The following is a 12,151-nucleotide window of genomic DNA, read 5'->3' as shown; positions in this document are numbered from 1 at the left end:
CTTAAAGATAACAGCATTTGAAGGTTTAAGGTCAGAGTCAGGGCTATTGTTAATTTAGTGAAAACATTATGAACCTCTGTAAGCCTATCCTCAGACGCCAAGGAGAGATAGTACAAATCACTGTGGAGAAAGGAATTCATGATCATGTCTCACCTCAAAATGGGACAGGGCTGCGAGGGGTGGGGGTGGTGATGGGGTGTCCTGGCTAGGAGGCAGGTGTGGAACGTCCGGGGGACAGATAAAGACAACAGATTGATGTCTCAGGAGGTGGAGCAACAGGGCATTACACACACTCTGCTCTTCCAGCATCCTAGGCCCTGATGGAACACTGTACAGAGAGAGGGAGACCAAACGTTCAGTAAAATGCTGTGCTTATCAGAGGAAATGAAGACTCAGCGATTGTATGCCATTTACAACTATTTCATTCACACCATTACTGTAAAATGAGATTTGCATCTCCATGCAATTCAATGTCAAGAGTAAAAACCAGAGCCGGCCATATTTGGTTGGGGGCCCCCCCACCTCACAGGGAAAACATTTGATTGGCCACCCTCTTGACAGTGGAGATTTAAAAACATATATGTTTTAAAGTACATTTCTTGCAATTCTACTCATTTTACCATGGGGAAGAGAGAAAATGTTGCAGCTTTAAAGCAAAGTTTCTGCAATTCTACACTTTTTGACATGGTGCAGAGAGACACTTTTTTTCATGCAATTCTACCAATTTTGCAGTGTGGTAGAGGGAAATGTGTGCAGTTTTAAAGCTAATTTCCTGTAATTCTACACATTTGTAAGGATGTATGCCATGTTAATGATATCTGAGTGAGAGTAACTAAAAAAATAAATGGGACCCCCTGCATGCCCGGCTGGTATTCTGCCATGATTACTACACAGAACAAAAATATAAACGCAACATGTAAAGTGTTGGTCCCATGTTTCATGAGCTGAAAGATCCCAGAAATGTTCCATATGCACAAAAACAGCATTTCTCTCAAATTTTGTGGCGTTGGGGTTATGGAATAGGCAGGCATAAGCTACGGACAACGAACACAACTGCATTTTATCGATGGCCATTTTAATGCAGAGACACCGTGATGAGATCCGAGGCCCATTGTTGTGCCATTAATCCGCTGCTATCACCTCATGTTTCAGCATGATAATGCATGGCCCCATGTTGCAAGGATCTGTTTTCAATTCCTGGAAGCTGAAAATGTCCCAGTTCTTCCATGGCCTGAAAACTCATCAGACATGTCATCCATTGAGCATGTTTGGGATGCTCTGCATCAATGTATACGACAGCATGTTCCAGTTCCCGCCAATATCAAGCAACTTTGTACAGCCATTGAAGAGAAGTGGGACAACATTCCACAGGCCACAATCAACAGCCTGATCAACTCTATGCGAAGGAGTTGTGTTGCGCTGCATGAGGCACCAGATACTAACTGGCTTTCTGACCTACTCCCCTACCTTTAAAAAAGGTATCTGTGACCATGGCTAATTGAGTGACTGTCAGTGACTGACATAACAAGATAAAACTGGTGATGCGCAACACATTTTCGAAATGGCACCTTGTGTACTATTTTGCTTCTACTATTCTAACTCTCACCAGTAAATGGGGGCCACTTATGTGGCTTATGCCTGGAGCCGGCCCTGCTGAAAACTTTATAACTGGAAACAACACATAAGTAAGCGTCATGTGAATCTACTTAATGGTTCCCCCCTAGTGAAATTCAACATGTAGTGCAGTTTGCCATGGAACGTAAAATAGTGTTGAGTACTTGTTGGGTAACACTAAGTGGAAAATTAAAATCAACACAGTTCAGACTAAGAAATTCTAAAAGCAATGTGGATTATCTTGTAAAGCCAAATATCTTTTAACAAGGATTGCTGAACACTTGACCCGGTTCCAAAGTTTTCACCGTGAGCTTTCAATTCCAAAAACCAAATCCTTTCAACAGCCTCCACTTGTCCTACATTTCAGAGATATGATTAGCTCATCCAACCTTTCCAGAAGGAAGGAACTTGAATGCCGGGCAGGAACATTCCAGCAGCATAACACCCTGCATTCCACTGCTGGCTTGCCTCTGAAGCTAAGCAGGGTCAGTCCTGGTCAGTCCTTGGATGGGAGAACAGATGTTGCTGGAAAGTGGTGTTAGAAGGCCAGTATGGAGCTCTCTTCCCTCTAGTCTTAAGATAAATGCCCAAGGGCAGTGGTGGAGACATAATCTAATTCCTAACTCTCCAGTGGATGTGTAGTGAGTGTTCTAGTGTAAATTGGTTGCTATGCGTAACCCAAGTGGGTGCTACACATTGCTGTTGTATGAGGTAAGCTTCCCCATACTATTAAAGTGCTTTGGGTGTCTAGAACAGTGCTTTCAGAAAGTATTCATACCCCTTGACTTATTCCATGTTGTGTTACAACCTGAATTCAAAAGGGATTAAATAGATTTTTTTCTACACACAAAAACCCATAATGACAAAGGGAAAACATGTTTCTAGATTTTTTTGGCAAATTTATAGAAAATTAAATAGAGAAATATCTCATTATATAAGAATGCAATACCTTGTAGAAGCACTTTTGGCATTGGTTACAGATGTGAGTCTTTCTGGTTAAGTCTCTAAGAGCTTTGCACACCTGGATTGTACAATATTTGCACATTATTATTTAAAAAATTATTCAAGCTTTGTCAAATTGGTTGTTGATCATTGCTAGACAACAATTTGTCAGGTCTTGCCATAGATTTTCAAGTAGATTTAAGTCAAAACAGTAACTTGGCCACTCAGGAATATTCAGGGTCTTCTTGGTAAGCAACTGCAGTGTAGATTTGTCCTTGTGTTTTAGGTTATTGTCCTGCTGAAAGGTGAATTAATCTCCCAGTGTCTGGTGGCAAACAGACTGCACAAGGTTTTCCTCTAGGATTTTGCCATTCCGTTTACTTTTTATCCGGAAAAAATGGAGAGTGGTACTCAGTAATGTGTTGTAATGGATTTGCCCCCTAACAAAATGTAGTTTCTTTGCCACATTTTTTGCAGTATTACTTTAGGTGCATATTTTAGAATATTTTTATTCTGTACAAGCTTCCTTCTTTTCACTCTGTCAATTAGGTTAGTATTGTGTAGTAATTACAATGATGTATATCCATCCTCAGTTTTCTCCTATGACAGCCAATAAACTCTGTCAATTTTTTAAAGTCACCAATGGCCTCATGGTGAAATCCTTAAGCAGTTTCCTTCCTCTCCAGCAACTGAGTTAGGAAGGCCGCCTGTATCTTTGCAGTGACTGGGTGTATTGATACTCCATCCAAAGTGTAATCAATAACTTCACCATGCTCAAAGGGACCTTAAATGTCTTTTTTATTTTTTACCCATCTACCAATAAGTGCCCTTCTTCGCGAGGCATTGGAAAACCTCCCTGGTCTTTGTGGTTGAATCTGTGTTCGAAATTCATTGCTCGACTGAGGGACCTTACAGATAATTGTATGTGTAGGGTACAGAGATGAGGTAGTCATTTCAAAATCATGTTAAACACTTATTGTGTCCATGCAACTTATTATGTGACTTGTTAAGCAAATGTGTACTCCTGAACTTCTTTAGGCTTGCCATAACAAAGGGGTTGAATATTTGTTGACTCAAGACATTTCAGTTTTTCCTTGCTCATTTGTCAAATTTAGAAATTGTGTATTAAACTAGTGACAAAAAAATCCTATTTAATCTATTTTAAATCCAGGCTTTAACAAAACAAAATGTGGAAAAAGTCAGGGGGTGTGAATACTTTCTGACGGCACTGTATATACAGTAAGTCCAATCAATCAATTTACCTGGAAACATTTTATTTTTACGTCTTTTTGTTTTTCTTAGAATGTTTTTGCTGTTACCACCTATCTTTTTGGGGGAGCTCAGGTCCAGCAGAACCATAGGGGAGAGTAGGCTTTGTTGAGCCAAATGGTTAGTTGAATAACTTAACGTCCGTCCCCTCGCCCATACCCGGGCGCGAACCAGGGACCCTCTGCACACATCGACAACAGTCACCCTCGAAGTATCGTTACCCATCTCTCCACAAAAGCCGCGGCCCTTGCAGATCAAGGGGAACTACTACTTCAAGGTCTCAGAGCAAGTGACGTAACCGATTGAAACGCTATTTAGCGCACACCGCTAACTAAGCTAGCCGTTTCACATCCGTTACACCACCACTTGTTTCTAGGAAACCATCCACAAAATGAATCATGTGATCAAAGATTTAGGAAGAGGTCATCATTTCAGGGTGTCTGTGAAGGAAGAAACCACATGGAAAGAGTGGTAAGCAAGGTAGGTCCAAAAAAACAGATTTTCAAAGTCAAATTAATTTATTGTTATAGGTTTCATGATGCTTGTATCTAAACCAAAGTAAATTGTTTTAAGATTGTTTTATACATCAGTTGGGGTATCTATAGGATACAATATGAGGTTCTAAACCTAGCATGAAAGTGCATCCTTGCAGCTGTGTGAGCTAATATAGTCAAAATATCTGCATTAGAGTAAGTTGAGCCAATGGCCTATACAAATGATGATGACATTTTGTTGGTTTTATGCCTAGTATTTTTGTAATGTGTCATACATATGAACTCAAGTGCATTTGTAATGTTACATGCCCGTGTATACAAACGTAAAACAAGCAGGGGCCTAGCCTTCCTTGAGGTTCTTGGAGAGCAGCCAAGGAAGTGAGAGAAGAAGAAGTCCATTGGAGCAGCAGCAAGGATGAATAAATAGACTGAATGACACTGATACATTGACAAAAAGAAAACCAACATGTACCTGTGTGAAAGAGAGGCTATGACAGAGTAGCAGAGGAACACAAGGTCTTATCTGAAGACATGGAGTCTGAGCTTGCTAAACATTAAACAATTTCAAGGACCAGTTTCATGGGCTTAGTAGCCTCAAATGCAGAGAACTTTCCGACAAATTAGCACATCAAAGCAACATCCCTGTCCCTGACAACTGGTCAAGAAAGGCAAGGGTAAGTGATATTGAACAGAGAGATCTATATCTGAATGTAGGCAAACATTTAAGAGATACAAGATACCACATATGCAAGATACCACATTCCATTAATTAAACATTAACCTACAAGCACCATCACCCACTGTCACAGGACACCATCCCCCACTTACCCCCTATGCTCAACTTACCTCATACCCGGGTAAATTGTTCCAAGAGACCACTTTCTTTGGACAAGCGATGTTTTCTAAACCTTTGTTTACATGAATTCTGATTATCCAGATGTCTATATTAGAAGAATACTATACTTCCCTTGACGTAGTGATGCTGAATGTAAAAAAATAGCTAAACTTACCCCACTCTCCCTAGTGTATGGCACAACTTTAGAGTAAACGGAGGGAAGAGAATGTGAAACATTGGGATGTGTCATGACTGTCTTGATCAGGTCAGGTTACAGGAGACCACAACCCTACAGATTATCTCTCTCAACCACAACAGAGGAGGAGAGATCTGTGGGTCTGAAGACGTGGGGGGTTTTATTGCCCCCACGCCCCTTGTAAATCTCAGGCCACAGACAAATTCCTTTGTCCTGTCACTATGGATGACATATGAGACACCAATGAGACATAGTTCAACTTTTCAATGGTAATTTAGAGCTAGCAAGTCTTTCAGGTGAATTAATGTTAAAATTCCCAAATACCCTATACAGGTTAGATTTATCATTAAAATCGATTTAATCAATTAAATCTTCTTGGCAAGTTCAGTAATAACCAAATCACATTACTGACCCAGTCTTGATGATTCATTGATGTTGACAAACTGAGTTAAATTGTGTTTGCAGCCTCCAACTCAAAAACCCAAACATTACGTCAATTGAAATAACTGATAATCATAACAATGAGCAATCCATCAAATGGGTTTCCACCCATTTCCCCTCCAATCAGTGGACCTTCACCCATGGAAACATTGATCGCTGACCTCAGCAACGATGCAAATCCTAACTACACCAAGGGGCTGGAAATGTTAGATTTCGATGCCATAAGCGAGAAAAACGCAGACATTGCGACAGATGATCGCCTTGACAAAATCGTCAAAAATGTACGCCTCTTTGACCCCGTTCCGGAAAAGCCAAACGACACTGAGACATACTTAGCAGACATAGAGGACGCCTTGGATGGCTACCCAAATGCTACGAATGCAGACAGGCTCTACCTTTTGAAACGAACGTCCAACAGACACGTGACATGGTTCATCCGTCTACAAAAGCAATACGTGCAAAAGGACTATGCTTGCCACGGTTTTGAAAATAGAATTCATTGGTTCTGAGACTCGCAAACACGATAGCTCACATTTACATTTACATATAAGTCATTTAGCAGACGCTCTTATCCAGAGCGACTTACAAATTGGTGCATTCACCTTATGACATCCAGTGGAACAGTCACTTTACAATAGTGCATCTAAATCTTAAAGGGGGGGGGGGGGGTGAGAGGGATTACTTATCCTATCCTAGGTATTCCTTAAAGAGGTGGGGTTTCAGGTGTCTCCGGAAGGTGGTGATTGACTCCGCTGTCCTGGCGTCATGAGGGAGTTTGTTCCACCATTGGGGGGGCCAGAGCAGCGAACAGTTTTGACTGGGCTGAGCGGGAGCTGTACTTCCTCAGTGGTAGGGAGGCGAGCAGGCCAGAGGTGGATGAACGCAGTGCCCTTGTTTGGGTGTAGGGCCTGATCAGAGCCTGGAGGTACTGAGGTGCCGTTCCCCTCACAGCTCCGTAGGCAAGCACCATGGTCTTGTAGCGGATGCGAGCTTCAACTGGAAGCCAGTGGAGAGAACGGAGGAGCGGGGTGACGTGAGAGAACTTGACAAAGCTCGTTGGCAAACAATAGCAGACAAGCTCGAAATGAACATCCACAAGCCTACTATCACCGGCTTCGTTCAGTTTACTTTGGCATGCTCACTGAAACCGGAATGGAAGATCTATTGCCATTTAAACAACTGTTCCTGTCAAACATGTCTCCCAACTTCATTAACTCCTTGGGCCCTACTGCTCACGTTGGGTTGCCAATCTCTATGCTCCGACAACTTGCAAGCACCGCTTTTGAAGCAAGCTGGGCTAAGAGCCCGGACCCCTCGAATTTCGAGTTTAGGTGTAAACGATCACTCGAATTAGAAGGTGCTGCATCGGGGACATGTGGGGTAAAAGATGACGATCAAAGAGGGTGACTACCACGTAACCACCACCCCGACAACCACCGCCGTAACAATAGCTATGAGGAACGTCCCCAATCTAACAGGTCCCGTAGAGATCAACCTAGCCGAAATGCCCCTGCGCCTAACTCTCACAAAGGGTCAGGACCTAAGGATAACAGGAGCAACAAAGTGTTCAATGATCTAAACGGTAACAGAAATTATCTAGAAGCTCTGATAAGAGATGTACTACATCGTACTAAATCTGACATGGATGACAAGGATAAGTCAGCATGACTAGACATAAAATCATTGGAAACCAAGTCCACTGAAAATCATCAAATTCAAGAGGACGCAAACATTTCCATTACCCCCGTACCCACTCAAATCCCTGTCCCGGAACCGCTCGTTCTAGACACAAGCCCGCAGGTTTTGTCTACAGACTTGGATACGAATGTGGAGATGCACATGATGAGCAGCTTTGCAACAGATGATTCCTCTCCCATTCCGATAGAGGACCCACTGGGTAACTTATGTCTTGAAAATCGACACAGATTACAACCCGCTCCGTTCTCCCAACCCACTCCATTTTGTTGGGGATATGACAAGAAAAACCAACTCGAACAGGCCATACCTTAGAACAGTCCTGGAGGACTGTTTGACCGGTCACGCTCTGATAGATTCGGGTTCGACAATTTTCCTCATATCTGAAACCTTGCTGGATGAACTAAAAAGGGCAGTGGACTCTGTAAAACGTTGGTTGAAAACAGAACATTGCGATACGAATCTTCAATGGTTTCACTCAAGCTACCTCGCCCCTAACCAAACATCTCCTACTTAAACTCAACTTCGAAAGCGTGTCACTGATCCACCCCGTGTAAGTGACTAGCATCGAAATTGAACGGATGCTGATTGGGATCGATTTGATTGACCGTTTGGTACCACTAATGGATTGGAAAACCAATCAAATCTGGTCACAAATACCTATGCCATCTTCGTTGACTTCACCGCACTCTTCCAAGGCTACCTGCCATACATTGTGCAACGACGTGGGTTCAACGTCAGCATCTGACGCAAAACCGGTGAACTTCTCCATGGGCCCGCCATTGGTGGCAAACGACAACAAACAATTCTGTTTCTTCTAAAATAATTGGAAATTGAACACGTTGTTATTGGATTATCAACATTGCAGAATCTATATTTTTTTCCGGGGGGGTAGGGGGGGGCTTAAGTTTACTATGTTAATGAAAACAATTCTAACAAATGGCAATGACAAAATTATTGCCAACCTGGAGCTAATAATTAGTTAAACAGCCTTTGGCAATGATAAAAAATAAATGTAAAAAAATTAGCTTGCTGCACCTTTCTACTGGCAGTTTGGCCAACTCTTCTTAAATTCTTCAATGTTTTGTGGTGCCTTCCACCAACTACTGTTTCCAGATTTCGTCATAGTTTTTTGATGGGATCTGGACTCATCACTCTGTTATTGAACCTCTCCTATGTTTGATTGTAGGGAGGGTGTTATTTTGATTGAATGTTTAATTTGGTCATCAGGAAACATATCACTGATCTGTACTGCCAAAAATAGCTAATTTTGTTTAATTGGTCCACAGAACATTTCCCCAGGATTTAATTCTTGTTTAGGTGGGTTTTTGCAAAGTTCAATAGGGCTTCTTGTGTCTCAGCAGTGGGGTTGTCCTATGTTTACCAATGACCAAATTAAGCATTCAAAGAAAAGAACAATCAAACATGGGGAGGTTTGATAATGCTGTGGGGTTGCTTTGCTCCGTCTGGCACTGGGGGCCTTGAATGTGCAAGACATCATAAAATTACGGTAGCAGGTGTTTTGGAGTGCAGTTTTCAACTCAGTGTCCAAAAACTGGGTCTCTGTTGAAGGTTGTTATTCTTTCAGCAGGACAACAACCCAAACACACAGAAAACGTACCCAGGAATGGTACAAGAATAAACACTGGACTGTTCTGGAGTGGCCAGCGATGAGTCCAGACTTGAATACCATCACAAACCTATGGCAATATCTGAAAACAGCAGTTGGTGGAAGGCACCACTCAAACATTGAAGAATTTGAGCAGTTTGCAGCTGAAGAGTGGGACAAATTGCCATTAGAAAGATGCAGCAAACGGATAGCTACAATAAACTTTTTTTACAGTTATTTTTGTTCAAAGAGTATTCGCTCAGGGACCAAGATTTTTGTCCATGAGATTATTTACAGAGCTCTGTAAACTGGTTAACTACAGCTGTACAAGAACTTCTGACGGCCACTGCTTGTCCTGCTCTATCGCCCCACTCCACACCCATTTCCTCAATTGTGTCAACTCCCCTCCACCCTTTCCAGGTCCTAATTGTGCAACTGTTCTAATATGTCTTAATTTCTTGTTATTTTTTTACTATTGGATTATGTGTGTATTGTAATTGTAGTGCTAGATATTGTTGCATTGTTGGCACTAGAACCATAAGCATTTTGCTGCACCTGCAATAAACATTTGCAAAACTGTGTAAGCACAATAAACTTTGATTTAATCTGTGAGGATTGGAACTGCAAGTCATGATTAATTGTTATAAACTAATGTTAACCTGAACTAGGACAACAGTTGTGTAGGTTACTAACCAATTGAATACAGTGGAATAATGTTTTAGTCTCTTTTATTAAGACAACTAGCAATTATGACTGATCATTTCCCCCTTGTAATGTTTGCCTAAATTCTATGCCCTGAAAATGTCTCTGGGGTGATCTGTGATGAGATGAATAGGGTTGCTATTGGCAATGACTCACTGGAATATACAGGGTCCAAAGACTGTGGCAAGGTTCTCCACGGGCATGTGATTTGATTGGCTGTGAGAGGCCACCCTTGACAGGAAGTGGAGGAGGTAAGACAGGATGCTGTGGTTGTCGACAGGTAGGCTGCTGAGTTTCTCTTTCAGAGCCGCGTTCAACTCTGCCTCATTCTTACATTCTAGAGAAAAGAAAAGAAAATCTTGACATGAACATTAGCAACACTTCATATCAAAATTCAATACCTTCTCATCGACGGGGCTGTAGTGGAGCAGGTTGAGAGCTTCAAGTTCCTTGGCGTCCACATCAACAACAAACTAACATGGTCCAAGCACACCAAGACAGTTGTGAAGAGGGCATGACAAAACCTATTTCCCCTCAGGAGACTGAAAAGATTTGGCATGGGTCCTCAGATCCTCAAAATATTTGACAGCTGCACCATCGAGAGCATCCTGACGGGTTGCATAACTGCCTGGTATGGCAACTGTTCGGCCTCCGACCGCAAGGCACTACAGAGGGTAGTGCGTACGGCCCAGTACATCACCGGGCCCAAGCTTCCTGCCATCCAGTGGGGACTAAAAGTCAGACTGTGATAGATTAACAATCTGTGATTTTCCCCATGTGTGTCCTGGTCTCACTACTTATGTCAGCTATAGGTTAGCAGAAACACACATATTATATGGAAACTGTGACCTGGATTTAACATACAGTATATGGCATGAGATACGGGTGATCAAATCTGTGCATGAGAAATGTCACCTTGTCCGAAATGTACACAATTATCAAAAGGTCACGCCAGGGTAAGCCTACACGAAACACAGCCCTTATTTTAAGTGTTTCTAAAATCCCCTATGGGAAAAATTAGTGGTGGAAAAAACGATTGGAACCATTTCCCTGTTTGACCGCTAGGTTTTATGGGTATTATGACACCCCTACTCTGGGGCTCTATTTGCTTCCATGCTTTTAAAAAGTGAGCTTGTCTGAGATGTCGGACTCGACAACAGTTACTATCCATAGAGGTGTTGTTTTTGGAGGGTTTTGGGATAAATCCTAAAAATAAGGTATGTGGTAAACATAGGTTTAGGAGATCTTATACATTTTGTTTTATGAGATCATTTTCATCAGCTAACATCACTTTTTGTGAATTTTGAAGCATTTATGTAATCAAAACAAGCACATAGAGCACAAAAAGGCTTCATAATTCATAAAGTTTATGTTAACTGTCTGATCGTATCTCAGAGAACAAAACGTATAAAAGGTTGTGTTAACCTTATTTTCAGTGTTTATCCCAAAACCCCATTCTTTGCCCATTCAATTCATCCATATGAATGTCTGAAAGAACCAGAAGTAGAAAATGCTAATACATTTCCATTTTTTAGGACTACAAGCTGGCGAGCTCTATTGGATCGCTGCGATTGGTAGCCCCAAATTCTGGGGCGAGCCCTAGCGAAGGGTCAATCGCCATACCTGTGAGGCTGAGAACCAGGTCCTTGCGCTGAGGCTCTGGTATGATGGGGCTGGGCAGCTCCCTGAAGAAGAGCTTCAGCAGGGAGGCCACAATTGAGACATCCTCCTCCACCAGATCCATTCTCTCTCCCTTGTCCCACATCAGCCTCAGCTGCCTGGTCCTTACCACAGAGCCAGACAGACGGAACAGACCCCTCTGCTGCACACCTGGAGTAAGGGCAGGGGATGGACTGTGAACATGTGTGTAATGTGTGTGTGTGTGTGTGTGTGTGTGTGTGTGTGTGTGTGTGTGTGTGTGTGTGTGTGTGTGTGTGTGTGTGTGTGTGTGTGTGTGTGTGTGTGTGTGTGTGTGTGTGTGTGTGTGTGTGTGTGTGTGTGTGTGTGTGTGTGTGTGTGTGTGTGTGTGTGTGTCAGTGTGATGCCTTACCATTTCTGTCCAGGAAATCCACCATGTGTCGCAGCATGTGGGGCACTCCACAAACAAGCTGTCCATCTTCCCTCAGCCTCTCAAGGGTTACCCCAAAGACAGGACTGGTGTCAGGGCCTGGAACAGTCGGCTCAGGGCTGATCTTCGCATTGTGCTTCCGAATTCTCACAGCAGATGAGTCGCTCTGCATAGAAAAGACACCAAAACTTTAAGCTGTAGGCATTTTTGTCCTTCTTATCATTATTTCCTAAGGCTTAGGATAAGAGGCAACTGGATGGAGTCGTCAACACAGTATAAGAGTCAG

The 12,151-nt window shown here is 42.5% G+C and overlaps 1 protein-coding gene across 1 annotated transcript in view; it reads right to left on the bottom strand.

The window, feature by feature from the left end:
• Window positions 1–12,151, bottom strand: part of LOC124041199 (protein FAM13A-like) — a 125,005-nt gene that overhangs the window by 110,906 nt on the left and 1,948 nt on the right. Inside the window, exons 2-5 of the mRNA XM_046358482.1 lie at window positions 11,848–12,031; window positions 11,421–11,627; window positions 9,954–10,134; window positions 154–328 (exon numbers count right to left, since the gene is read on the bottom strand). Of these exons, the coding sequence (XP_046214438.1) occupies window positions 154–328; window positions 9,954–10,134; window positions 11,421–11,627; window positions 11,848–12,031 (747 nt within the window). The remainder of the gene's footprint in view (window positions 1–153; window positions 329–9,953; window positions 10,135–11,420; window positions 11,628–11,847; window positions 12,032–12,151) is intronic.

Source organism: Oncorhynchus gorbuscha, linkage group LG08 (genome assembly GCF_021184085.1).
Source record: "Oncorhynchus gorbuscha isolate QuinsamMale2020 ecotype Even-year linkage group LG08, OgorEven_v1.0, whole genome shotgun sequence".
In the NCBI taxonomy this organism is placed as follows: Eukaryota; Metazoa; Chordata; class Actinopteri; order Salmoniformes; family Salmonidae; genus Oncorhynchus; species Oncorhynchus gorbuscha.
This window is presented reverse-complemented; position numbering and strand designations above follow the sequence as displayed.